Here is a 25,846-nt window from a genome sequence, read left to right on the forward strand (position 1 = left end):
CTATGTGCATTTAGCAAAAAACCCAGTTTGTTGTCTTGATTGCCAAATTGGGACGCAGAAACGGGAGGTTGATGTTGGGCATGACATCATGGTCATGCTTAACTGCACAAGCGGTTTTTGAAGTATTCTCATGATATGCTTCATGAGATGGGGCCAAAACTGACCTATTTCGGAGATGACTGCAGCAACGGGCTGTCGATAGACTGCACATGATTGGCGGATGGGCGTCAGTAATAGGTGCTTGCAGAATGCAACCGTTTCCCGATGCTGGGCAAATGAAAAGCACTGTATACAGCAGTGTGTAGTGTTTTATTTTGTTTTTTGTTTCTTTTTTTTTGTGAGAAAATGATCCGAGGTAGCCAATAGACGATGTTGCTGCTCGAATGAGCTATTTTGTGAATTTAGTTTTTTTAAGCGAGGCGAAAAAATTCCATAAATTTGATGAATTGCCAAAAAGTAAAAAAAGCAATGAAAGTTTCATTTTTGGTACAATTTTTTATCTTTCAGTTTTTCTAAACCATTCTCGACAACGGCCATGGAAGACAATTTTGACGTATTCCAAACAATGACCACTGTGCCATGTACTTTTCCATGCAAGGAAATAGTCGACGTCAAGGTAAGGCACTGCAACCAAACCCCATTTCGCCGTCCTTCTCCTACTTGGCCCAGGACAGAAGAAAAAACAAAGGTCGACGCAAAAGATGCAGGCAATCTTTGGCTCACGCAAATATATATACAACTTAGGGCAATAAGATCAATATTGAGCAATTGGCAAATGAACATCACCTGGTCCTCATTACCATGAAGAGCATTCCTTGTCCTGTATGTCCACAACTACTGCGAATTCTAAATATGTATGGATTGGACCCCGACGTCAACCGATACGTGGATCCTTTTACGCAACAAGAATGGACCATTGATCCCGAAAGGAAAAAGGTAAGCTCTCAAATTGCGGTATCATCTAAAAACGGGGATCTTGCATTATAACACAACCGTCGCATTTTCTTTTTTAAAATTCAAGTTCTTTCGCCTTTTACTGCAAAAGGATGCTTATTTCATTGTCATGTGTCCCGGTTCGCGGGCAGGCGTGGCCGACATTCAAAAGAACACACCTTTTCTCGACTATCCGTTCATCGGCGGCGAGCAAGCCATGGAACTCGGTCGTGCTTTGAAACTCAATATGTCAGACGATGAATTATGGCCTGCCATGCTTCAGATTTGTCGCGGCACTTTGGCGGTGGAGAAAATTTATATTGGACGAGGCCCCGGTCATTACTTCCATCGATTTCTTCTGGAACGTCTGATTGATGAACGGTGTAAATGGGAAATGATGGGCGTTGTCGCCTACCACGATGCTTACAATCTCATCGATCAACTGAAACGAAAAATCCAGAAATGCAAAGACCGGAAACTCGCTTCCTGGATCCTGTCCTTCTCCGCCACCGACATACTTCCCAAAACCGATCTGCCAGCACCATCCTCCTCCTCCGAATTCCCCGCCCAAGACTTACCGCCCGAGATCTTGGACATTGTGCTTTCCTTTGCCCCCGATATCGCATCTCTGGTCAAGGTGGCACGGACATCGCGTGTTTTTTACATTACTGTATGCAATATACTGGTTGCACGCTTACGGCACCACATGGAGGCGTTACGCCCGGCCTTGCCCCACGTCAACGGAGACATCGTGTCAGACGAGACGGAAGTGGTGAACTGTGATCTCGATCGGTGGGCGGCCAGTGACGCCGGTATAGGTTGTCGGGAACTCCAACGTCGCGTGCAATCACTAAAGGAGGTGGAAAGTGATATCGCCAAATGGACCAAACGATGGACACCACGACGGCCGAAACCTTCTTCCGCCAAACCGCCCATGCAAAATATCCAGTTACGTATGGGGGCCATGTAAATATCACTCCCTCTTCCTTGTATATCTTTATATTTTTATTATTCTTTTCTTTAAATCGTTATTGTACGCTTTTTTTTCTATGACATTTTGCGTGCATTGCCCGTTAATCGAGCACGTTCATCGTCTTCCAAACTATGGAAAAAAGTCAAAATAAATACAAATGTTCCCATCAACGCACGCGTTTCTCTCTTTTTTTTTTTTTTTTTTTTTTTTTACTTACTGTTCATCATCGTCCTCGCCGTCATCGCTGTCTTGGTGAGGTACATGAAGTGTGGCGGTCTTGTTGTCTTGCTTTGGTACGTCCGCTTGTCTTGTGTGGCTGTTCCATTGTGAACCGCTGTGGTCTCGTTCATCATCGCTGAAATCGTCTCCCAACTCAAAAATAGCAGCATCGTCATCGTCGTCTCCGTGGCGTTGGCCTTCGGTGCGGCGCAATCGGTTTTCCAGAGCCAAGGCTTCTTCTTCATCCTGGGCCAGTTGTTCCAAACCATACCGGGAGTTATTGCTGGTGGGGCGCCAAAGAATGACAATTACAAAGAACACGGTAAAATATAGGATATTGAGCCATCCATCCAGCATAAACCACCGACGTTTCCAATTGCGCGCCGCCCAATCTTCCACGGTACGGTCCGAGAAATTGAGCATGTTGAGTATGAAAATCACGATCACCATCAACACGGAAAACACAAGCAATCGATAAAGTCGTCGGTACATCAAAGCCTTGACATGTTGCTGACGAAGTTCTAAGCAATGAACCGCATTAAAATAGGAACAATATCAAGTTAAAAATCCCTTTAATTGTTGGCCTTACCAAGAGTAGCTAAAGTGGATGTGATGGAGCTTAAAGTCCACACGTAAAAGGCGGTCATGGTGATAGCGAGCGGGAAAACGACCAAGAGGACAAGATAGCCGGCTGATTCAGGATCCAAAAGCATGGTACCGAGAGAATAAACGACGGCGAAAAAAAAGTGAGTGGCCGCCAGAATGGCACACCGTTTCATGGCGGCACCCAACGAGGGTCGCACGACACTGTATCCCATGCACACAATGAGGAGCATAAAGAACGAGATACTGACACGACCAGCGTTCAGTAACGCAACAAGAACCATCAAGCCGTACGATGGTGTGCCCGTCTGATTGTAAGCTTCCCAGAAACCCCAATTGAAGGCCATCTCCACTGCGAGATAAAAGATGGCGGCCGACAAAAAGTGCTGCACGGGTAAAATATCATGCCAATGTCGGAAACATTGAATCGCCCAAAAGATGCCCACCGCAAGGTACACCAATGCAAAGACGGCGTAGAAAACAAGTTTAGGGTATTCGCTGGCGGGCAGCTCTCCGTAGGGGAACTTCCATTCAATCCATGACTCAAAGTACGTAGCATTCCCGGACGGGTTCACCGACGCTACAACGGCCACGCAGTAGTATCCCGTTTTCTCGATTTTATAAAGGGCCACTTCTGTCTGATTATCCATATCAAATGTTGACGTGAGAATGGATGTACCGTTGGCGCGTTCAGCAGGGACATGGACAATGAAGTCACCGAGCGTACGGTTGGTACACATCTTGTCAGCCACCGCTTGTTCATCACAGATATAGTATATCTAATTTCCAGCCATGACATCAGCCCATATTTTTCTTTTTTCCTCGAGACTCGTATCAATTCCATTCCCATCTACCTCGCCAGTATTTTTATCCAATGCTCCAATATCTTTAAAGTCGTTGTATTCGTATATGAGCAGCGCCGTTTTGCCGTGCGACTTGGGTCCAAGCGTTACTGCAGCGACCACAAAAAAAGAAGATAAGAATAACAAGCTATCACTGATTGCATGTTCTCTGTGCGCTTTTGACAATACCTTTGATAAAGGGGGTGACGCCACCAGGAATGGCGCTTTTACTCCAGACGCCCGAGCATGTGGTGTAATGATCGTCGCTGGTCTAAGTCCAAAGTTAGCGAGTGGAGGAGATGGCTCGAGATAATTTCGCTTACAATGAATATCTCTTCGGCATAGGTGGTCGAAAGAAGCGCAATAAGAAGCGACAGCCCAACGAGCAGTAATCGCCAACTGTGCATAACAGGTATGAACAATAAAGGGGGGAAATAAAAGGAAAGACCCACACTTGCTTGAACGGACCTTTAAATTTTCGGCTGCTTTCTACTTCAGTAGCCTCTCAAATTCAAACTCCCTTTGACGAAATCAAAGAATTCATATCCATCAAAGAACAAAAAGAAAAAGCGAGTGGCGCAACAATGACTTTTCATCGCCACACGCGAAGCGTCTATCGCTCACCTATTGCTCTTTTTAAATATTTGTTCCGTTCGTCATTGTCCAGGTATGCCGATTCTTATCGTGGCCCGAGGCATTTTCTCCGTGAAAAAATGCCAAGACTCACATGTATGACGATGTTTGATACAAAAAGGGAATCAGCATTGAAACTGTAAAAATGCATTTCAAAACAACAAGTTGCTAATGGCTTAATCCAAATATCATTCCATACATGAGCTTGTACAAGTAATTTTTCGCTAAATATTTTATCGCCAAAAGCTTACAGCGCATTGTTTGCACATCCTCTTCCAGTGTGTTTGGTACCGCATTTGCTCTTGGTCACAAGAACACATATTGCAAAAAGACTATTACCGTTATTCCTTCTTTTTCTTTGAGAACAAGAACCTCCACATTGCAGAGCAGAAACCCGTCACGGCCCTCAGTGTCGATCCCATCGAACGAGGTGTATTAAACCCGTACACCAGCAGGTACATGATCTTTTCTTTGTCCTCATTGTAGGGTGGATACCGTGCGGATAAGACTCCTTCCAAGCCGGGGTATTTGATCATGGTCGCTCTTTCGTGTGTAAACGTATAGAACGAATTGTCGCCGTGGTAATTGCCCATACCCGAGGCACCCATACCACCAAATGGCAAGGACATTTCTTGTAGATGCATCAACGTGTCATTCACTAGGACTCCTCCAGATCTGGTATTGTCGACAACTAGTGGGCAAAATGAAAAAGACGTTTTTTTTTTTTTTTTTTTTGCATGAGATGCGCATTCCGCCCGAGTTTTCCATTGGATGATACTTACTTTTGTGATAAGTGTTTGGATCCTTGGCAAATATATACATGGCGAGTGGTGTGTCTCGAGCATTGACCATTCGAATCATGGCGTTGACATCGTCTGCAACTACGACTGGAAGCACGGGGCCGAATATTTCCTCCTTCATCACCTCGGCATCCATTGTCTTCAAAGGTCCCACCAAGGTCGGCGCAATATACAGATCATCGCGATCGGTTTGTCCGCCAAAATAAATGCTATCCTTGTCCAATGCGTCCAGCAATCCTTTTAAGCGATCAAAATGACGCTGGTTCACAATACGGCCATAAGACAATTCTTTCTGAGGGTTATCGCCATAAAAATTGATGATTGATTTTCGAAACGCGTCCATGAGCGGCTCTACCGTATCCTTTGTTACCAGCACATAGTCCGGGGCCACGCAGGTCTGTGCATCAAAAAGGTGTGATTCCCTGTGTAGCAGCCGAGGCGTATGTCTGATTTGCTTACCTGGCCAGTGTTGAAAAATTTGCCCCAAATGATGCGATTAGCTGTGACCGAAAGATCGGCATCAGGAGCGACAATAGCCGGTCTAGGGACGCCGTGGATTTAGAAAAAACTGCAAGCTTGCATGCATTGCATAAATCGAGTGCATACTTACGATTTGCCACCCAGTTCCAGTGTAACGGGCGTTAAATGTTCAGCAGCCGCTTGCATCACAATTCGACCAACGTGTCCATTGCCCGTATAAAAAATATGATCAAATCGTTCCTCTGCGTCATGGTGGCGAATAAGCGAGCGGTTTCATTTACTTTGTTTTTGCGGTTGCATCATGGATACTACGTACTCAATAAGGCGGTGGTCTCTGCTACAGCTCCCGTGATCACATTGTAAGCGCGTTGGTCGAGGTATTTGGGCAACTGGTTTGCAAGCAATTCCGCTGTGTGGCCTGTCACTTCGGAAGGCTAACGCAACCATATGTGAGTGTTCTTGTGGGACAAGTAGAAATGGGGAAAAGAATCATCCACTTACCTTGAGAATGACACAGTTGCCCGCTGCGATCGCTCCAACAAGAGGCAACAGAGCAAGGTTGATCTAATTTTTTTGTGGTCATATGAACATACACTTTTCCGTATTTCTCATGGCGCTCACAATAAGAACGCGCGGCGTCAAATTTTCACATACAGGATAATTCCATGCCCCTAGATTCCCATCGTCGAATAAAAAAATAAATTCAGGAGAAGTTCAAAAAAAAAGTTTATCCCGAATAATCTACCTATAATCAGTACGACCCCTTTTGGCTCTCTTCGTATCAACGTCTTATCAAGACTGTTCATGGCAAACCGCTTTGTCGTACTGACTGGTTGTGTTAAACGATCAAGGTTCTGTGATCAAAAGAAAGAGATCAGATGATTCTAATGAGTACTTATCGGCAAATATTATCCGTACCTTGATCATATACTGGGCTTCCATTATCACAGGATTCACTTCACCGATATTCGCTTCAAGCTTATGCTTACGAAGGTCATCCCAGATAGCTTTTTCTATGTTCTTCATATTCTCATCCATAAACTGTATGAGCTTCTCCAACTGTTGCTTTCGAAACTGAATATCCTTTGTTACGCCTTATGCAGATGGACAAACCCAGGTCAGTCAAAACGCGTGAAAAAACGGGCTGCCGCTCAAACCACCATACCTGTATCAAAAGTGTCGCGCAAGCTTTGTACAAGGGAAGGAATGGCATCGACAGACGTAAATTTTGATGGATTCATACGGTAAACTATTCTCTATAAGATGCAGAAAAAAAAAGTCAAAAATAATGGAAAAAAAAACCCACCAGAAATGCTTCTTAAATGCATGCGCTCGTGTTTCAGAGTCAGCCAGTCGACGTCAACCAATTCCCAGGAAGCGACTTCTTTTTTTGGAAAGTGAACTTTTTATTGTCGGAAAAAGAGGGGTAAAAAATCGCCAACTTGTCGCAGCTGGAGACCTTCACCTGCCAACAAATATTACCAACGCTAATGGAGCCTACTCAATCGATACATAAACCCATTTTGGATCCGAATACAGTGCAAGAATTGGAAGCATTACGGGGGAAGCTGTGGTCCTTGCAAGAAACATTGGCCACTCAAATTACTTATTTGAAGGAACCCAAGTTTCCATTCACATGGCCCGATCTACTCAATAAATTCAACATGCTTACTGCGAAATTCGCGTCGCTTTCAGAAGACTTTTACAGCTATACAGAAGCAGGGAGTAACGCGACCTTGCCCAAACTCATGCTCCACCCTTTTATTCCCACCACGACCGAACAAGAAACCAACATTCTCAGTGTATTACTACGAACCAAACTGATTCCCGATATTGAAAAGCTGGAAGAAGAGACTCGAGCGGCTCTTGCCCAAGAATTACAACAACCTACGGATACACAGAATCATACCAATATGGAAGATGAACAACTGATCAAATCACGGTTGGACCAATGGACCCAACTGCAACAACGGCACGATCGATTAGGCGTAGACGCCACCAATTTCGTGAATCAACTGATCAATGATCATCGGGATTCATTTCTTCAGCGCTACGAAGACGAAGAGGAAGACGAAGAAGAGGAAGGAGAGGACGCAGCAATGGAAGAACCGCCCAAGGAATGGGAAAAAATGGGATTCCCTTCGGAAGACGTATGGCGAAAATATAAGCTTGAATGCATGATGTCGTTTTACAGTAATGGAAAGGATGAAGTACCAGGAAGCGATTTAAAGAAACTTGCCGTGCCTAAACCAGCTTAAAAACTCGAGATATCACTTTTACTGTCATAATAAACTGAATGCATCATGCAAAAAGCAGAATGCGCGCGGAACAATGTGACTGGGTCCCCGAATGGAAGGAAGTTGTCTCCCGAATGGGGAAATAATTTGCTGACCGATTACCTTTTTTTTCATTGTTTGCATTGACACTTATGAGCCGATTCGTGCATTTGCTTCGATATGTGGTGCCTACGGTGGGCCTGGTTTCCAATTTATGGGCACTTCACTGCGTGGTAGTCAGCCTTCCGTTGCCTGGATTTGGTGGTCATTTTCAGGTAATTTTTTTGGGGGGAAGTTCCCAACACGACGGTGAATACAGTAAACTTAACAGTAATATCCCCCCAGTTCTTGACCATTCTCGGGCTCTTGGTCGCCACCTTGGCGTTTTTCCTCAAAGTTGTTCGACTGTTTGTTCCCGGTGCTTTTGACTGTAAATTGAACATGATGCTCGAGGAATGCTTTTCCACCCCGCGCATGCTTACTAATGCTCCTTGTTAGCAATGCACGAAATGGTGGTTAATATTGCTACCCCGGTAAAGACAAGAATGAGGACAACTTTTTTTTCTATTAAGGATGAGGGAAGAAGCACTGACGCTTGGTATGGATTGCATAATAGGTCGAAGGCCTTATTACCGTGCTTTACTGGCCCATGGTACTTTACAACCGGGATTTGTTGGCGTCACCGGATGTCGCTTTTATTTTACCGCTACGACTTGATTTATCGCTTCACTTTTGGCCGGCCGTGTTTCTGTGGGTCGACTTTTTAGCTTTCAATGTAGAATTTAAGCGAACTTGGCGTCACATTGTGGTGATTTACAGCTTTGCCATTCTCTATTACTTTTGGACCTCGTACTGTTATTCGCGCAACCAATTCTGGGTTTATCCCTTCCTTGCCGAATTCTCGGATACCGGCCGCATGTTATTCTTCATTGCATGCGCTACCCTATGTACTCTCATGTATGAAGCAGGTACGGTCAACAGCTACATTCATTATGCAATTGCATTTGATTCAACCTCTCTGAAAATATGTTCTTTCTAGGTGCTTACATTCATGCAAAAATTCATCATGCAACCGTTGGCGTGATCAAGAAGGATTAACAAAAAAGAAAGCAATTGCCACAACTTTTTTAATGTACATTAGTCGCGTGTTTCCTTTCTCTACTTTCGTTCTTTTACTGTTTACGAAAAGGTGCATTGAATGTTTTTGATCAAGAAGAGCAGAAACACAATGAAATGATAAACAAAGCCAAAAATGAGTAAAAGAGATACAATGTGATACATCGAATCCAATCAGAAACAAAGTCAAAAACGCCCAATCCATAGCAAAAAAAAAAAAAAAAAAAAAAAAAATAAAAAAAAAAAGGAAAGTATAGTAAGTATTCCTTTGAATTTCCATCTTTTTCTAACAAGCCGTACACCCGCTGTGCAATGGATGCCGCCTGCCACCGGAGGTCGCCCTCTTACATTGAGCGACTTTCGTCAGACAAAAAGCCTAACGCATACACGGCATAACCTGGGCGAGAACTCTTGACGGAACTTCGGTATATTAATGACAACCTTATGGCATACGTTGCAACGTGATTTGTTTCTGAACACGCGCAGGGCAGCACTGGTTCCCCCCCTCAGTTCCATCCCGCCCAGGCTATGATAGATCTAGAAAGATGTGTGCGTATGTTGGGTATTTAAAAAAATGAGTTAGTAAGCTCTTTGATTGATTCAAATTTTCGTCAAGATATTTTACCTTTGTTATTTGAGTTTGCAATAGCCATTGATCGCTTGACACGACTTGGGTTATATGACATTGAAAAAATTTGAATTAGTATACGTTCATTACATCATAGCAAAGGAAAAGAAATTGGACTTGCCTTTGAACCAAATGGTGTACCGGAAAAAAAAGATGAATACGGAACACAGGTAAGCTTCTTTTCGATGCGGAAAATAAAATTGCTTCCAGGGACAGTTAAGCGATGGATCGGTGGTGTCAGCTTGAGCAGGCAAAAAATATTGACGTGGCCAGAAGTGACGGTAACTTCGAGTTGGATTCCAGATATCGAGAGTCCCCAAGTCTGTTTTGCCGGAGCAAAATCGATGGTAGACCACTCGACGCTTACCTTTTTGAGGATGGTGGTCGATTTAACCAAGTTAGATACACGGGATAAGAATGGTCTGGATGATGGATGCGGATGGGATCTTGATACAATGATAGTGAGGGTTTATGAAGCAAACAGAAAGAGAGAGAGAAAAATCAAAAGAAGAAAGAAGACAAAAATATATGATTCTCCATGGATGAAACAATAGTCACCCCACTGATGCATGAATTCATAGATCGAAGCACGTCTGCTTATGTATTAATCGATTAATTGAAAATTGAAAGAGAATGAAAGGACATATACAGTATAACTGACAAATAAAAACAAATTGAATGATGCTACAGAAGAACGCCAGTCGTATCATCAACCACCTTTCTTCAAAAAGAGCTCTACTCACATTTTTATTTGGAAGACGACATGCTCTGTTTGACCACAACTGGCGCAAACGGAACCTTGCTGCTGATTGTTTCGCCTATTATTGTGAAAGTGGGCAGCGAGGCATGGTTGAAAGATGAAAAAAAGGTTTAACAGGTCCTGATAACTTAGTGTAGATCATGTGATTTACAAATTGCTAATTTTCCCTAATTCTCTTTCATTTACATCTACGCTTCCCAGTTTACACCTTGCAAATTACCTTTATGAGATTTTCATCAATGGCTGACAACAACAATCGTATTACCAGAGCAGCAGCTCTTGCTCAACAACAAGATAACCAAGCAGCTGGAGCCGCTGGTGTAATTCAAGAACAGCAAGAAGAGCGGCAAGTACAATCTCAAAAAGTCCAGCAAGGCCTTGGTCCTGATGCCCCCGAGATGAGTGAGTCTGATATCACTGAAGAGGAAGAAGCGGAAATTGGGGAAGAAATCGACGCCCATTTCAACTCGCAGAAGACGATCTTGCCCAAAGCTTGATCGTCGGCAATGTTCCCAATTCAAATCGCCTCCCTTTTGAATTCTGCGACAATCCCGGAACATTGCTGCTCTATTTTTTCCTGGGGCTATACACGGGCAACGGCATCCACAATGCCGCCAACACCTTTATCGGCTTTGGCTTTTAAGTCAACGTTTTTTCCATACCTGTATGACTTGTTGGAAAGATGTGGTGTGGTTGCTCCACGATTCTGGTAAGTTTTTGCAAATAGCGCATGGATTCCAGTAATTTAACTTTAATCAGCTTTTCCAACCATGTTGAACATGTGTCAAAAACTTATCAAGCAGGGACCCTTGGCGGCGTTAGATGGGGGTACCATGACATTTTTGCTGCTCGGGCTTTGTTCCGATACGGGTTGCCTTCCAGCAACATCCTGGACTCCGTCCCCGAATTGATCCAAACTCTTTTGCCTGCCAACGAGGACCGTCGCATTCTCTTCTTGTCTTTCTTGTTGGGGTACCTTTGCGCGGACGGAACTGTGTCATGGATATAGATTGGCACTCCAACTGACTGTCAAGCGCGCTATAAGGGATAAGGCTTTTTGCCAGAGATCTGTGGCATAGCACTACCTTTTCATATGTCGTATTCAACCATCCTTTGGAATCCGTTCCGTTTTCAGGAAGATCGGGATTGCAATTCTAGTCTGTAGAGGTTACTTTTCCGCATAACGGTAGAACAGCGATTCTTCGGATCATATATAATAGCGGACAACGATAATATGAATAAAGTATCTTAGCCTCAAAAGAACTTATCCGCCCGTAACTTCTATAATCTATTGGATCCTATACAACAAGGTCAATTCATTATCGAATGGTTCCACAGAGAGACCGAGGTGTACTGGCTGTTGGTCTGTTATAGTTTTGAAGAGAAACGCCTGCAGGAATGTTTGGGCTTTGTAGTTTTCTGTAGACCATATCAGCGACCAATCGCTCCTTGATGGACTCCGAGCCTGCAAGAGAACAAGGCAGCTGTGGATGGAAAACTTTTGTTTTTGCTTGATTTCATGGACAATGCTGGTTTTCTCAGAGACAGGGTGTTGCCTCCTAAGTGAATAGATTTTCATATATACTTGGGCGCTTGTTATGATGTTGACCATTACATGGACAGAACCGTTCCGTGACATTGGACGGTAAGTACTGGTATAATTTGAAAGGTTTGATCTCAATGACATTTTGTATTTCATTGGGTTTAAGAAACTTAACGGCATTATGACTTTCACTTGACAAGATTGGGAACACGACTGGAAGAGATGATGGATCATGGGAACTTGACAGCAGGCCCACAAAAATTCGTTCAGTACTCTCAAAATTGTCAAGAAAGAACTGTTCCTAATGCAAGAACCATCAATGTGGTATATCATATCTATGCAAAAACATTTGACACGCTTGGTGGGTACATATATATTTGATATCCTGATTAAAAAAAAGGACCACACCACAACTAGCAGCATAAAAAACGCATATTTAGTCTCGTCATCTCGGTTTATCACGTTTATATTGAATTGAAATTTCTCTTTGTACTTTATACATGTCTATTTCATAGGCAACGATTTTCGGAACACGTACGTGATTTGTCTGATTTTGACAGTAGCTCAAAGTATGTGTTTCATGATAGAAAATTCAGGCTATTCGATCAACATATTTTAGCGTTTGCTAATAAACCCTATCGCATAAAACGATCTGCAGATTCCAGTAAGTGCAATTGAAAGCTACAGCACCCGCATTCTCATGCCAATACAAATTTTGCCCTTTCACTTTTGAAAATCCAGGTTCAATCGTCACGTTTTTATAATGATACCTTTTTAGTATCTTTCGATAGTACTGCAGTCGCAAATGATGGGTTTTATTTGCTTCCTTGATCTCAGTTTAATACGTGTGACATTACCTTGCTGTTGTCAATCGCAAAAACGGGGCGCTGATTTTGGATGACACTGTTTAAGGTTTGCTGCCTCCTTGAGGATTTTTTTTTAAATTCTTTGAATTTCAGGATGATGCTGGATTCAGGCTTCAGTAACATAAACAATGAACAGAAAGACCTGTTTTTGGTTGGATAATACCGCATTCATTGTTTGGAATCGTTGCACGTAGAACCCGCTGACTGGTTTAGAGTAAGCAATGAATTGAACCGATCATGCCATCGCTATTACGTCAGTCAGGGTTGCACTGCATTTTTTGTGACCTATTGCAAATGATTTCACGGATATATTGATGATTTTCATTTTCATCAACCATGGTATTGCCAATGTTATACGCGTGCATTGTAGTTCTATGGCAAGTTGATAGAAACGACAAGTCACCAAGGGAGAATGGAGGAAAAACTGGCTCTAAAATTTTGAGTTATTTTAGCGCTGTCGATCCTTTTGTCGATTATTATCAGTTCATCGGATGCCTCTGTTGGACTTAATCAAGGCTTGTGTCACCGTGGATTGGGCGGCGAATGGAATTTCTTGTTCAAACTGAATGTTAATCTAAAGTCGGACCAACACCTGACATGCCCACCGTAGCGGGTTGTCGAACCGACCATTCCATCTTGGCATGCATCCCCCAAGTCTTTTTGCTTATACCACCATGCTTACTGCAATTGAAAAATAGCAAGTCACCGAACAAGTGCAAAAAGGATCGACATGGAAAAAAAGAAATGTGGAGATGAAACCAAATGATGAAATCAAAGATTTACCAGATTTTCGCTACAAAAAAAAAAGTTGTGGAAGATTGCTTGTCTTTCTTTTTCGTAATTGGGAACCTTTTTGGTTTTGCAGCTTACCGTGTTTGGGCAAGTCGGGATAGAGGGAGTTCTTGGCAACGGTGACTGGGCGACGGGCAGTGAATATCCCATTTACGAAGGGAGGCTCTCATTTCTCCGATCATCCAGTAAAATAAAAAAAGAAAACCGGGAAACCAAAAGCGTCAGCGAAAAACAAAAAAAAAAAAAAGCACAATCCGGGATGAATTCATTTTATTTTTCGGGGGAATATTTGGGGATGAGTGACATAGAAATAATAACATAAGTGAGTACATTTGTGTGAATTCAAACACATAGTTGTGAGTAATTAGGACCGACGAATCTTTAGAGTTGTACAGTATATACAGATAAATCAATTGTTGATGGAGAGAGACTACAGGCATTAGGTAACTACTTTACATACATAAACAAACACCTACTGTGAAAGTAATAGTGCGGAAAAAAAAACTAAAAGGAACAGAGGACGAGGGAAAAAGAAATAATTGGAACTATAGAACAAGCAAGCAAGGAACGTGGATGGGGAAATGGGACGAGGCAGACGGTGAAAAAGAGCAATTGCCACTCATATCAGCGGTTTATAATGATCGAGGCACGAACCAACCCAAGCGGTTGAAAGCACACCACAGAGTACTGGTTTTGTTGACATCAATACGACAGAATTTTTGAGCGTCTGACTTTCGAAAAGACATGCCATGTCGAGCAAAGTCTTGTGCGGCCAATACCAAGGTACGTTTGCATTTCAGGTATTGCTCAGGTGTCAGTCGTAATGTTGAGGCAATGGCAACTTCACCGGGATGTAACCGTTCGTAATAAGGCAAATGATTGATGGGTAATGGAGATCCTATCATCACCAAATAAAAAAATAAAAAATAGAGTTAGTGTTACATGTCCAGTTTTCTTTTTCCTTTCTGTTGTTCACAGAAAACGTAGAGTTTCTGATTTTTTTTTCGGGTTATTTACCTTTCCACACCACTCGTACGGGGGGTCGATTATCAAAGACCTCGAGACTAGGGACCCATTGAGGCTCCATGACAGCCTCGTCACTCAATGAAAGGTCAATACGGTCGTAAACCGCGGCGGCATCGGTCATGGCCTTTTTAATATGACGATCGTTACTGATGTGGGTCACACGAGGCGTCGTCATCTGGTCATCTTGAATTTCTTGCGCTTCATCATCCTCTTCAATCTTTCTTTTCTGTGGTAACGAATCACTGTTCGATTGGGAAACCGGTGGGTCGTAAGAAAATACATCCATGGTGAAAGCGCCACGAACGTCCGAGGGGGATCGACGTGCACGTTGTGTCTTTCGACTGCAATGGGTTTTGCGATAAGCGATAGGAGATTCAGAAGGCAGTGAGGAGGATGGGATGAGAACAGGTACAGAAAATGCACCTTCACTGGAGAGCGCCATGGCTCGATTGAAAGACTTGGCAGACGATTTTCTGCGATTGAGCTTGGACGGAAGAGCCTGAAACCATTGTGGAGGGGACTGCGGCATGGAAAGAGCAGGAGGAAGTAACATCATGTCATCATGTTCGGGAGAAGCATCCAATCGCAATTGAATTTTAGGAGTCACTGGAGGACTTAATAACAGACCATCTTGACGAGAATATTTACGAGTATCCATGGTATCTGAAGAAATGAGCAAATTCAAAGTATTTTTGTGAGGAAAAAGAGAGAGAGAGAGAAGTGTTCGTTATCAGTAGAAAGAAAAAAGGAAAAAGAAAAAAAAATGTGGATCGACTTGAGCCAATATATAAGCAATGGAATATTGAACCCAGCCCGAAAAAAGAAAAAAAAGCTTATTGTCGTGACGTTGGGTCCACGGATTTGCGGTTGGGCTTTCCTTCTATAAAAATAGGCAAACCAAACCATTGCTTGGCATCCGCTACTAACCAAATTTGATCATTTTTGAGAGAAGTGATCGTCGTCACCTTTTTTTGGATTGGGCTATCTTGCAACCAATTTTCACCGGTCCGTCTTTTTTGTCCTCAACCTCCCCCACCGTAATCATGGGCGGGGGATCGTCATAGTTTCCCTGTTGCTGAAAACGATTAACGAATCAGGTGTCACAAATTCAATCCAAACTCCGTTGTCGATCCCAGACCTGCAAGTGTGTCATCGTTCTTTGTAAAACTCAGCCTCCACCAGTGATCACAGATGCAATTAACTCCACCATCCAAACCACGGACTCTAGAAAAAACGACCATCCTCTTATCTGTCTGATTAGTATATTCAATTCATCAATTTACAGGACATCAAAACCATTCCTCTAAAAGTACCCATCTTCACCACACCATAGATGTGCTCCACATGGCAACCCATCTTTGATTCCGGCAAGGAAAAACAGAACAGGGACGATCCATTTGCTTCCGCAAAAAAAGAACCGTCCAAACATCCTATATTCCGAAAAAAAAAAACCGGCCGAATGAAAAATGATCGTCCAAATTAGTTCCATTTTTCGCTCTTTTTAGGTCCTCATTTTACATTTTTGCACAGGTTGCTGTGTATCAAATAATCTAGAACGCAATGTGCTACAGAGGCGTGTTTCAGGGCAATCCCCGTCCACAGCACATGCGCCCATTCATTGGCTTGAAAAATGAGTCGGGATCTTCCGAATTCGATAATCAAACGCAACTTGAATGTGTCACCGACAACATACCCAAGCATCCTAATTTCCCTCACCCGTGAATCCAAATACAATGAACGCATGCAATTCTCCAATCATGTCCAACAATCTCATCTGGACAAGCGTCTCTGCATATGTATTGTACTGTCCTTAAGATTCAAGACGGTAATCATAGTGAAAATCCCCCATCTCTATTCCATTCTCATACATGTTTGTTTTGGAAAAACAAGTTGAACAGGGGACGTACCAGATTGATAAATGAGCCAATTTAGATGAAAAATGCTCTGCGTTTCTGTGTCACCTGGACCGAGGCAACACAGAAAAAAAAAAGCCTGCAAGAGAGATAACCTCACTTCCATGGACCAGTGAACTGTTATATCTTTTATTTTGAATGGTGATTCCATTCATTGAAATAAGATGAGATATGTTATACAGAATGAGTATCATTTTAGTTGGTAAACCATGCATCGGATAACAGGATTTGCCAAGATTGTGGCCATCATAAAAATTTAGTCGCTTAATTCATAACAGAGCATTTCAATAGCAATTAATCGGCATGATGAAAAAGATAACTGACACTTTCGCCATTGTGCTAATGCAATTAAAAAAACGGTCAGTAGTCCATAGCTTTCATTTTTCCCTTAAGTGGCCAATCAAATCATTACCGTTCTGCGAATCGCTTCTGCAAGCGTGCTCGAAATATCAATCATGATCAGCTTACTGCATTGGGTTTTCTTGGCTTCATCAATCGGAAAAGTATTGGTGACGACCAGCTATTTGACAATTCCGCATTTAACTCAAAAATATCCAGTCGGCGCAAGAAAATGGGATGATCTTTTCCCAAAACTAAACCTTGTAAACACTGTCACACGCTTCAATTTGTTGAATCGACTGGCCACTCAGAACACCGTGTGTGGCAATGATGTACACCTTATCAGCTCCGCACTTCTTCACCAGATGCTCAGCAGCATCCAGGAAAGTTTGACAGCCGTCGATAATATCATCCTAAAAAAAAAAAAAAAAAAAAAAAAAAACCCAATCCACCATCATCTCAATTTTAGCTCTCTTTTTTTTTTTTTTTGGTAACACCCTCATTGCACTACAGTACTTGCCGTCAAAAATACGATTTTGTCTTTGACATCGCCGACCAAGGTAATGGTACTTTCTTCCCCATTGGTGTCTGACACCACCGACACTGCGGCATTCATAATATCGCCGTTGGATCCGGCTTCCGAAAGCGAAGAAATGGAAGCGGTCAAATCGTCATCTGTATCGACCGTACGTATTTGGTGCAACTTGGGCATACCGCTGTAGGGACGGTTTTGACCCTGAGGTCCAGACCGTGTGCGGTCCTTGTGAATTAAAGCAAAGTCGAGACGCAATGCATCGGCCAACGAAGTCACTCGTTTAGCTCCACCTGCGTTTTTGCTCACCACCACTCCGTTTCTCCAGTTTGGAACGTTCTGGGTCACCCATCGAACAATGCACGGTTCCGCATACAAATTATCCACAGGTTTCTGGAAAAATCCCTGCATCTGCGAAGCATGCAAATCCATTGTCTACATGTATGTAATTTTGGATTTTTTAAAAATCACTGCGTTTACAAGATCCATTCTACTAAATTGTCACTTACAATAATGTGATCCACCCCGGCAACTGCCAACATATTGGCCACCACTAGCGACTAAAACGTGAGCGGGATACAATGGCTGTTTACATCGTGACCTTTCCATGACTTACACTTGGAGGTAATACATGTTCGTTTCCCCTTGCGTTTACTCTGTTTGCAGTATGGAAAATAAGGAAGAATCGCGGTGATTCTTTTGGCGGATCCCATACGGGCCGCTTGAATCATGATGCATAATTCAATGATATCGTCGTTCATGGCCATGGATCCCGATTGCACAATAAACACATCTTGATTTCGCACCGATTCATCTTTTTAAAGCAGCTTAAGTTTATACTAGGGTTTCTCCTTTTTTTTTTTCCCTTATCTTACTTACTGATCTCGACACTGGTTTCCTTGTTACTGAATTTTTTCAACGTGGCTTCGGCAAGAGGCGTACCCAGTTGTTTGCAAATATGTTTTGCCAGTTCAGGATGCGACGATCCTGCAAAGATCTTGGTGTTGCGCATTGTTCTCGGAAGAAACAGTGGGTTTGGGGGGAATGCGGTGGGAGCCAAACAAAGGAACACACACTTCACCGAATGACCTATGCGGGGAACCAACCCAGTCTGTTGACAGGTCCGGATCGTTCCGAGATTACCACGTGACACCACTCTCACGCAGTTTATTTGCAATGCAAACTCAAGGCAAAAGGCAAACAAGGCTTATTATCATCAACTCTGTAAAACCTTGTTAGAGTATTATTTTCCCTTTCTCGCAAATGGATTTACAACTGCATTTTTCAGATTTCCAGATATCCAGATTTTTAAGCCGCGTGTGAGACTCCGATGCCCCTCGATCCCTTGGATCGGTCATATCGTTACTGCCCAACAAAATGGGATAACTGAAAGAAGAAGAAAACGTCTCCGTTAGACAATTGCTTGCTGACTGTTGTTCTCTATCAATAACGTTAGAACTGCCCAATCCTACTGTATCTCCTCTGATCTCTGGTTTTTAATTTGTTACAAGCCCATAAGACGTTGAATGCATTGCTGTATTGTATTATCTGCCGCTTTGGCGGCACATTTTATTTCTTCTTTGGTATGATGTTTATGTAAAGTCGGTCACATTCAGAGGTTTAGGTATTCAGTCAAATTTATACATGTATCGATTTACTACAGGTTGCAGAACATTTGAGTGACACGCCGAATAACAGCCACGACGAGTTGGAGCTTCGAGGGGTGTTGTCCATTTATTTACGTGTTGAATTTGCCTCTTAACTGTGAATCCATTGAACAACGTGCATTATTTCAAAATAACTACTGCTGAACTCGTGGAGGGTGACAAACACACTGGAGTTTGGTCATTATTATACCAAAAAGACCGGAAGAGTATTGATTTTCCAAGAAGACAGTGCCCCTTGCCGCAATCTGCCCACTAACCCATTTTCTCAGTTTACTCGTTGGGTGTCCAATTTCTGCTCCGTAAATTATTGTTAGCAAAGGCTCTCGTTACTGACTTCCCTTTCATTAAACCGTTTTATTAAGCGAGGTACAGCCATGGTAAGATTAAGAAAGGAATATACAGACGCAAAACAATTACTATACTGAATGGACGCTATGGCGGGTTCTTTCTTTTCTTGATTGTGGGTAAGATCTCATGTCATGGTATGATTTAGGTGATAGATCCAAGTTATGTATGATGAGGCTCAATCGGTAGTCTAATGGAAAAGCTCACCCAGAATGAAAACACTTCTAAATCTCAGTTTTTCCTGTTTGGGAACACCAGTCTAGGATGGATACTACGACAAGTAGCGGATATAGGACAGCCATCATCGACCTCGGCCTCTTCTTCATCCTCTTCTTCGTCCTCTTCTGTTTCGTCATTACATTCAACTTGCTGATCCAATTTTACTCTCATCGACGAATTCTTGGGCACCGTGCGCTTCTTGCCGTGATTCTTCGGCACGTCCGAGGAGGAACTCGAGGAAACCGTCTGCTTCTTCCTGCGGATTATAGCCGCTTTGGATTCTTCAGATGGGGCTGAAGCGCAATGGCCAAAGTCCTCGTCTTCATAGTCCGGGAGTCTGGTACAGTTGGGAATGTTGAAACATTGCGTTTTCTTTTCGATTCGACCTCTTCGTCAGTTTCCAACGGTCTTTTCTTGGACATCGTGGTATCAGTGTCAGCGGTCACTGTCATCTGTCGTCCTTCTTCCACCTTTGACGGCTGCATGCTCCAAATTTCTTCGGACGGAATCACCTCCTTGTCCCAACCTCCTACTGCCACCAAATCCGCGTCCATAGCCTTCTTCGCCGCTTCTTTCAAAAGTTTTTTTCGACTTCCATCAAAACGAACTTCTAAAGCCAAGAATGAGGATCATCGATTGTCCATGGCATCGTACCAGGCATTTTTGTCTCCCCTTTGGTATCAATCGATGTCTACTGCTTCGAAAAGTCATCTTCTTTTGTCGTCCGCCTCCGTCTCTTTCACTAACAATTATACTGTTAATATTTGGCATGACTAGTCATATTTGTTTTCTACTGTACCTTTGGCAACTTTGGCCACTTCGGGAACTGAAAGATATATTCGTATAAGAAAATAGAAGTCAGCTATTTCTCGTTTATATGCAACAACCATGGCTGAGAATTTTTTGAAAGTCACCTTCGCCCACAGTCACCTTCACCCACGGTCTTCATCTTTTTCACGCCGCATGCCTTTAAGTCATCGAATTCTTTGCCGCGTTTCACACGGATAAATGGCGTGGTTGCGGTCACCCACTGCTTTCGGGCCGCTCGGTGGATGCGGTTGCGCTTTTTCGCCTGAGCGTTCTCCTCCAAAGTAGGTTTCGTTACTTTAAGAGTGGTTTGCAGCAACTTGATATCGAAGGCCATTCGCTCACGGGCCACATGGGTCGCTGGCTCGACAGTGTGGTCAATACCCATGAGCATGATAAGAGGTATAAAACAGTAAAAAGAGATAAAACGTTAGAGACAATTGAGACAATAAACGAAGAGCAGTTAAAACAGTCGAGACGGTTGGGAGCAGTTGAAGAAAGATAACAAGGGGAAAGGCTAAGAGTTGGGAAAAAAATAAAGAGGAAAGAAAAGAAAAAAAAAAAGGATTTGAACCCTTTTTCAAAATCTTGACAAATGTGCAGTCAAATCACGGATCAGGTTCATTGTTATTGTTCAGATGACGCGTTTCCATGTAGTGAAACGGGTCCCTCATGAACCTTTTTGCATACTGTTACACCTTTCTTCCCTACAGTGTCGCCCAGACAAGCCCACCTTTTTTATGCTTCACTATAAATGATCACCCTGCAAATGCTCAATCCGACTTTCAACTGCGTTTCTTAATAGCTTTCAAAGATTAAAGAGAGCTTTACATTTTACATCTCGCATATATGTTTGCCAGGAGTCTGCTAATTTGGCTTGGCCCACTGATTCAAACTGAACCCTGATCCTAAAATGGAAACAAAAACTCATTCTGCAAAAATAATCAACTCTAACAAGCTCATGTTTCAATAGAAAAAGATGCGGAAAGTCTTAAATCCTATTGAATTGGAAGTGGACGGGTCGAATGATGCAAGAAAAATAAGTTATCAAGTTTTAAAAGTCACCGCCATGGCTTGCCCGGATCCATGCGTAAATTAAGGTTTGTTGTATCTGCGTACATTCCGAGGTTCCTGTGCCCCGATTTTGCCGCCACAAAATGCATGAGTTCTGTCAACGATATCCCGTTTTTAGCTGACCTCTCTGCGAAGGACCGAGTCTTCTTTGTCCAACAATCAGCAGTGATATTTAGACAGCATGGTATGCACAAAAGCAAATAAGGCAACCTTGCCTAGAAATAACTTGCTGTTGCACAATTTTTTTTTATTCTCGAAAGTGGTACAGTAAAGCTTGGACCTAGGCGGTGGACGTTGTTCAGAAACATATATGAGTTCAGCTCCAAATTATAAAACATGGACGTATATTCACCCAGTTTAATTGTTCAGTGTTTTATTTTATTAGAGATGCGCACACAATGCCTTCGCATTAACCTTTGGTGCGTTTTCCGAGATCCCGCCTCCCCTCAGTCGAACTTGCATGTATTTGGAATAATCCACCAATTTGGATTGTTTATGCGTACTTGAAAGAATCGAAGCCGAATCATCGAAAAATGGAAGGCCGTTTTCCCATTCCACCTTAATGGATTATATGTAGGACAACCAGTTTATAATGGTCCATGCCAATTGTTCGCATATGATATGGGTAGGCGTTTCTCTGCTATACTAGCCAGAGTCCAGGCATTCGCAGATCAACATAACGATACTACAGGTGGCTCATAATGATGTATTCTACTCTAATGTTACAAAAATAATAAAAACCAAAAATAAAATGTCACTATGCTCGTTGCAAGTTGGGGTTATTCTTCATTTACAGAGATCCCTTCTAGCTCTGTCAGCACATTCTCCCATATAGATATACCCTAGAGAGGCAAATTGAGTGTTACTGCATAACAGATGCAGGCATGAAGACTTTTTTACCTTTTCAAAAAATTCAATGTGGCTATCTGCATAGGCCGCCAAACCTTGCCTTAACTCGCGTGTTTTGGCGCGTTGAAAAATCTCAAACTCTTTCAACATTTGATTCGAGAACCCGTTATTGATATCATTTGTCCTGGCCACTTCGTCTTGAAGCTATTTCACAGAGATATGGATCAATTACTGAACAAACGTTTTGTACCAACAGATCTAGTCTGTTTACCTCTGCGATTTTGGTCTCCAGTCGTGACAGTCGTTCTTGCTTTGTACGTTCCTTATCACCGCCGCGTGCTTCCACCATTTTATCCGCCATGAACTCGGTAATATTCACACCTGCTCCTTTCGTTGGATGTTGCCCAGGATATAGTATTCGCTCTCGATCTGCTACCGCTCGCTGTAAATGAGATGAAAGCTCCTCAAAATCGATCTGTTTCTGATCTCGTTCGCGCAATTCCGCCTACAATAAAATAGCTTGATTTAATTCCCTGTATACTTCCTCGGTAGGAATGCGAATCAGTCTCACCTTGGTCGCATGACAATAGCCCACCAGCTCATGCACGTCGTTTAGAAAATAAGTATCCTCTTTGCGCCCCTAATATCGAATTAGCGCACGAGAGCCATCAATTGCAGCTATCACACTTTCACTAGGCTTACCTTGTCCTTCATAGCGGCCACATAAGAATCTACACTTTCAGCAAAATGCTGGAGTGGTCGAGCAATATCCGTTTCCAACGCCGACAATCCTCGCACACTGTTTGCAAAATGGGTATAATTTCGTTCCAGATCTGAACCTCTGTATGAGAAGCCATAGTTAAGACGTTTGAACAATGAGATCCTTACCCTGCTGTCGTTTGCTGATACGAGAAAAGACTCGCTCAACGGTTGATAAATTATCTTCCAGTTTATCCACAGTGTCCTTCATGTCCACAAATCGTTCATCCGGTTTTTTCACCCTTGAAAAAGATCGCATCATCGAGTCACTCAGTGTTTCAATCACCGTAGCCGCTTGTGGCACTTGTTTGGATTGCATGTTCTTGTCATTTTTCTAAACGCCCTTTGGTTGAATTCTTTGCTACCGGTTTTTCCGTGATCTTTTTTGTTTTTCTTACAAAGTCGGCAGATTCCAAGAACACTCGGGTACATTGCGATCGTTGGAAATAGGGATGTTGAGCAATTCTATCGAGAAACCATTGCAACCTAAGGCGTAACCTTTAGTCCACGTGGACAATATTTGCATCATCGAAAAAATCGAGTGCCTACCCTAACCGCCTTCGCTCAATAAACTGTGCCTCAAATCGATTTCCTTTAACGTATTCTAAAACAGACAATAAATAAGTTTACGATCAAGCGAGACGATCCAATGAATGGCCAAGCGACGTACTCAGTCGATGTCGTTCAGGCAGCGGCGGAACAACGCAGGCGGGGAATTCTAGCGATAATGCTGATTGTAGCCATACAAAGTCTTGATATCGACGTCTCACAGGCCTTGGATGAGGGGACGAAAACGTCTCGACTGTCGTCTATTGTAAATCATCAGGTTTTGGTTGCCACCCGCCAACCCTCAACATTCCATGTTTCATTGGAATACAAAAAAATTACGTGTGTGGTGACCAAGTAAGTCATAAAAGAACCATCGGGATGCTTTTGTGGATCGTCGACCATTACCGTCATGTCCCTGACGTCTTTGTCCACGGCGGCTTCTTCCGCTTGGGCTGAGTCCAGATCTATCGAAGCGGCAGCAGAAGGTAGTTGTGTAGATGACTCTGCGTAATCGTCAGAATGTATCGTCGTTGGTTGCTAAAAGTCAAGGAATCAAAGGTCCACAGAGATGGAGACGATCGGTGTTTAGCGGATAAATTTATGGCGAACCCAAGGCGAGGACAGGCTCACCTCATCGTTGTTCCACCCGTTGAAATCGACAATGGGATCGTTTTTGTCTACTTGAGGAGTGAATATATCCTGATCGTGAAAATTCCAGCGCACACGATCGTAGTCTTCGGTCATGATAAGCTCGCTTTTGCCGGTTCTTCAATGGGTGGACGAAACTGCCGAATATGAAAAAAGAACGAATTCCCGCAGAATGCGGAAATTGTATGCGGAGTTTATGATGTCATGTGCGGTCCCCCCACGGTTCGAAAGTTCTGCCATTCTCTCAATCAGCTGAATCAAAAATATTGTTATAGACACAGTAATCAAGAAATTTAGTCAAGCGAGAAAGAACTTTTGTCTTTTTGATTTATGTACGAGCATCATACAGTATATCATACATTGATAGTCAACTTTATGTCTGAATGATTCATGCGGATGGACAATCTCCTTCCCCCACGTGATTTAAAATACTTTACAATGAAATGGAAACGTAAAAAGATGACAAGTAATAGCAACGCATGTCAATGCAAACGTTGTATCCCAGACTTGTGCAGTGTATGAAAACCATTGGGTATACGCCTATCCTCAGTGTCCTTGAGATCATCAAACAGGATAAAAAGCTGATGTTGCAAGCTATGCATCGGCTTTTTCAACGGCTTCGGTTTCCATATCGGGTCGGATTTCGGCCTTGTCATTGAACAGTTCGTAATCGGGGCGGGCAATCAGCCTTTTATGTGTATTACAGATTAAACACGTCGTAACGGTAGTGGTTTCCGGTTGATCTGATGCGTCCCTTTTAGTCTTGGACACACATTTTCAATATACATAAAACTAGCATCAAGCTTACGTTGTATCCGAACCGCAGATGTTTTACCAGGAAGCAGCATTGTATCACAACGCTTACATATGCTACGTTTTACATGCGGATCACTACAAAAAAGGTGTCAATGCATAGACCGACATGGGGAGCGACATTTTCTGGTGCCACTTACAGTCGTATCACCAATCGTCTGGCCATCTTTCGCATTGTACTATTGTAATAGCGTCCCAAACCGTTAAGCGATCGGGTCCGATTATCGTTCCACTTGGAACGGGGCTCTTGTTGTGTCTGTGCCGTAGTGGCCGCCATTAAAGCTGACGCTTGGTATAAAAAGTTCATTCGCTGATAAGTCTGCAAATGATCTCTGGAAGGACCTTGGGCTTTGGCTTCCTTTTTGCGCGCCATGTCGTGCAGAATTTGTGAATCTAACGAAATTTATCAGAGTCTCTCATTTTCTTTCAACAGTAAAAAATCAAGCAGACATAGAGTGCGGATAAAAAAAAAGAAGTCACGGCCCTGAACGCGGCGGCCTTCCGGAATGAGGATCCCCGCTCCAGTCAGCTCTAATAGATCGAAAAAGCCTGTGGGAGAAAACCGAGAATAAAACGGTAGGTCTACTGGAATCTACCGTAAAGACTACCGGAGACGTCGCTGGAATATGCTAATTTAAAACGCCCCCGTGGAAAGCAGTCTCCAACCCTACTGTCCACCGCCCTATTCGTCGAATTAAGTTGCCTGTCAACACCTAGACATAGATCCATAGCACTATTAGCGTCCTGCTTATGGGTGTGCGTTCTTGACCTGGCTACTACCGCTATCCAGTACCTCAGCACCAATTAATCCGTATCATCATCTGTGTCCCATAATCATGTTT

General features: G+C 43.0%; 11 protein-coding genes across 11 annotated transcripts; 4 read left to right on the forward strand and 7 right to left on the reverse strand.

Annotated features, from left to right (window-relative positions):
• The first annotated feature begins 448 nt into the window (after positions 1–448).
• Positions 449–2,075, forward strand: BYT42DRAFT_202243 (uncharacterized protein). The gene is made up of 3 exons (XM_051562528.1): positions 449–688; positions 745–936; positions 1,022–2,075. Exons 1-3 carry the CDS (start codon positions 536–538, stop codon positions 1,901–1,903), a joined length of 1,227 nt encoding a protein of 408 aa, XP_051427568.1. The 5' UTR covers positions 449–535; the 3' UTR covers positions 1,904–2,075.
• BYT42DRAFT_202101 (lung seven transmembrane receptor-domain-containing protein) lies at positions 1,942–3,510 on the reverse strand. The gene is made up of 3 exons (XM_051562527.1): positions 2,715–3,510; positions 2,124–2,646; positions 1,942–2,035 (listed from the first exon to the last, which is right to left on the reverse strand). Exons 1-3 carry the CDS (start codon positions 3,466–3,468, stop codon positions 1,981–1,983), a joined length of 1,332 nt encoding a protein of 443 aa, XP_051427569.1. The 5' UTR covers positions 3,469–3,510; the 3' UTR covers positions 1,942–1,980.
• An 816-nt stretch (positions 3,511–4,326) lies between these two features.
• Positions 4,327–6,753, reverse strand: BYT42DRAFT_557540 (Aldehyde/histidinol dehydrogenase). Its single transcript, XM_051566904.1, has 10 exons — positions 6,649–6,753; positions 6,402–6,577; positions 6,229–6,337; positions 6,138–6,154; positions 5,985–6,047; positions 5,800–5,917; positions 5,614–5,725; positions 5,463–5,544; positions 4,986–5,400; positions 4,327–4,894 (listed from the first exon to the last, which is right to left on the reverse strand). Exons 1-10 carry the CDS (start codon positions 6,722–6,724, stop codon positions 4,545–4,547), a joined length of 1,518 nt encoding a protein of 505 aa, XP_051427570.1. The 5' UTR covers positions 6,725–6,753; the 3' UTR covers positions 4,327–4,544.
• Positions 6,754–6,973: 220 nt separating this feature from the next.
• BYT42DRAFT_592031 (uncharacterized protein) lies at positions 6,974–7,741 on the forward strand (the record flags this gene model as incomplete). The annotated part of the gene is made up of 1 exon (XM_051570586.1): positions 6,974–7,741. One exon carries the CDS (start codon positions 6,974–6,976, stop codon positions 7,739–7,741), a length of 768 nt encoding a protein of 255 aa, XP_051427571.1.
• A 106-nt stretch (positions 7,742–7,847) lies between these two features.
• Positions 7,848–8,912, forward strand: BYT42DRAFT_202044 (FAR-17a/AIG1-like protein-domain-containing protein). Its single transcript, XM_051562526.1, has 5 exons — positions 7,848–8,034; positions 8,105–8,189; positions 8,258–8,292; positions 8,376–8,727; positions 8,799–8,912. The coding sequence occupies exons 1-5, from the start codon at positions 7,912–7,914 to the stop codon at positions 8,855–8,857; spliced, it is 654 nt and encodes a 217-aa protein (XP_051427572.1). The 5' UTR covers positions 7,848–7,911; the 3' UTR covers positions 8,858–8,912.
• Positions 8,913–10,405: 1,493 nt separating this feature from the next.
• Positions 10,406–11,517, forward strand: BYT42DRAFT_557550 (uncharacterized protein). Its single transcript, XM_051566905.1, has 2 exons — positions 10,406–10,972; positions 11,023–11,517. Exons 1-2 carry the CDS (start codon positions 10,770–10,772, stop codon positions 11,270–11,272), a joined length of 453 nt encoding a protein of 150 aa, XP_051427573.1. The 5' UTR covers positions 10,406–10,769; the 3' UTR covers positions 11,273–11,517.
• A 2,201-nt stretch (positions 11,518–13,718) lies between these two features.
• On the reverse strand, positions 13,719–15,258 carry BYT42DRAFT_557553 (uncharacterized protein). Its single transcript, XM_051566906.1, has 2 exons — positions 14,482–15,258; positions 13,719–14,362 (listed from the first exon to the last, which is right to left on the reverse strand). The coding sequence occupies exons 1-2, from the start codon at positions 15,146–15,148 to the stop codon at positions 14,097–14,099; spliced, it is 933 nt and encodes a 310-aa protein (XP_051427574.1). The 5' UTR covers positions 15,149–15,258; the 3' UTR covers positions 13,719–14,096.
• A 1,212-nt stretch (positions 15,259–16,470) lies between these two features.
• BYT42DRAFT_557558 (phosphoribosyltransferase-like protein) lies at positions 16,471–18,785 on the reverse strand. The gene is made up of 7 exons (XM_051566907.1): positions 18,154–18,785; positions 17,891–18,088; positions 17,784–17,827; positions 17,263–17,709; positions 17,003–17,155; positions 16,816–16,923; positions 16,471–16,742 (listed from the first exon to the last, which is right to left on the reverse strand). Exons 1-7 carry the CDS (start codon positions 18,284–18,286, stop codon positions 16,698–16,700), a joined length of 1,128 nt encoding a protein of 375 aa, XP_051427575.1. The 5' UTR covers positions 18,287–18,785; the 3' UTR covers positions 16,471–16,697.
• A 732-nt stretch (positions 18,786–19,517) lies between these two features.
• Positions 19,518–20,706, reverse strand: BYT42DRAFT_642070 (uncharacterized protein; the record flags this gene model as incomplete). The annotated part of the gene is made up of 4 exons (XM_051572571.1): positions 19,518–19,842; positions 19,911–20,115; positions 20,305–20,331; positions 20,436–20,706. 4 exons carry the CDS (start codon positions 20,704–20,706, stop codon positions 19,518–19,520), a joined length of 828 nt encoding a protein of 275 aa, XP_051427576.1.
• Positions 20,707–21,681: 975 nt separating this feature from the next.
• On the reverse strand, positions 21,682–24,156 carry BYT42DRAFT_202357 (uncharacterized protein). The gene is made up of 10 exons (XM_051562529.1): positions 23,883–24,156; positions 23,665–23,803; positions 23,544–23,598; positions 23,393–23,480; positions 23,124–23,328; positions 22,938–23,068; positions 22,807–22,875; positions 22,507–22,740; positions 22,287–22,439; positions 21,682–22,228 (listed from the first exon to the last, which is right to left on the reverse strand). The coding sequence occupies exons 1-10, from the start codon at positions 23,952–23,954 to the stop codon at positions 22,166–22,168; spliced, it is 1,209 nt and encodes a 402-aa protein (XP_051427577.1). The 5' UTR covers positions 23,955–24,156; the 3' UTR covers positions 21,682–22,165.
• A 354-nt stretch (positions 24,157–24,510) lies between these two features.
• BYT42DRAFT_557568 (RNAse P Rpr2/Rpp21/SNM1 subunit domain-containing protein) lies at positions 24,511–25,600 on the reverse strand. The gene is made up of 3 exons (XM_051566908.1): positions 25,145–25,600; positions 25,000–25,082; positions 24,511–24,934 (listed from the first exon to the last, which is right to left on the reverse strand). The coding sequence occupies exons 1-3, from the start codon at positions 25,375–25,377 to the stop codon at positions 24,786–24,788; spliced, it is 465 nt and encodes a 154-aa protein (XP_051427578.1). The 5' UTR covers positions 25,378–25,600; the 3' UTR covers positions 24,511–24,785.
• Positions 25,601–25,846: the final 246 nt, after the last annotated feature.

The sequence above is a fragment of the Radiomyces spectabilis genome, assembly GCF_025331425.1.
Source record: "Radiomyces spectabilis strain NRRL 2753 chromosome Unknown BYT42scaffold_2, whole genome shotgun sequence".
Taxonomy (NCBI): Eukaryota; Fungi; Mucoromycota; class Mucoromycetes; order Mucorales; family Radiomycetaceae; genus Radiomyces; species Radiomyces spectabilis.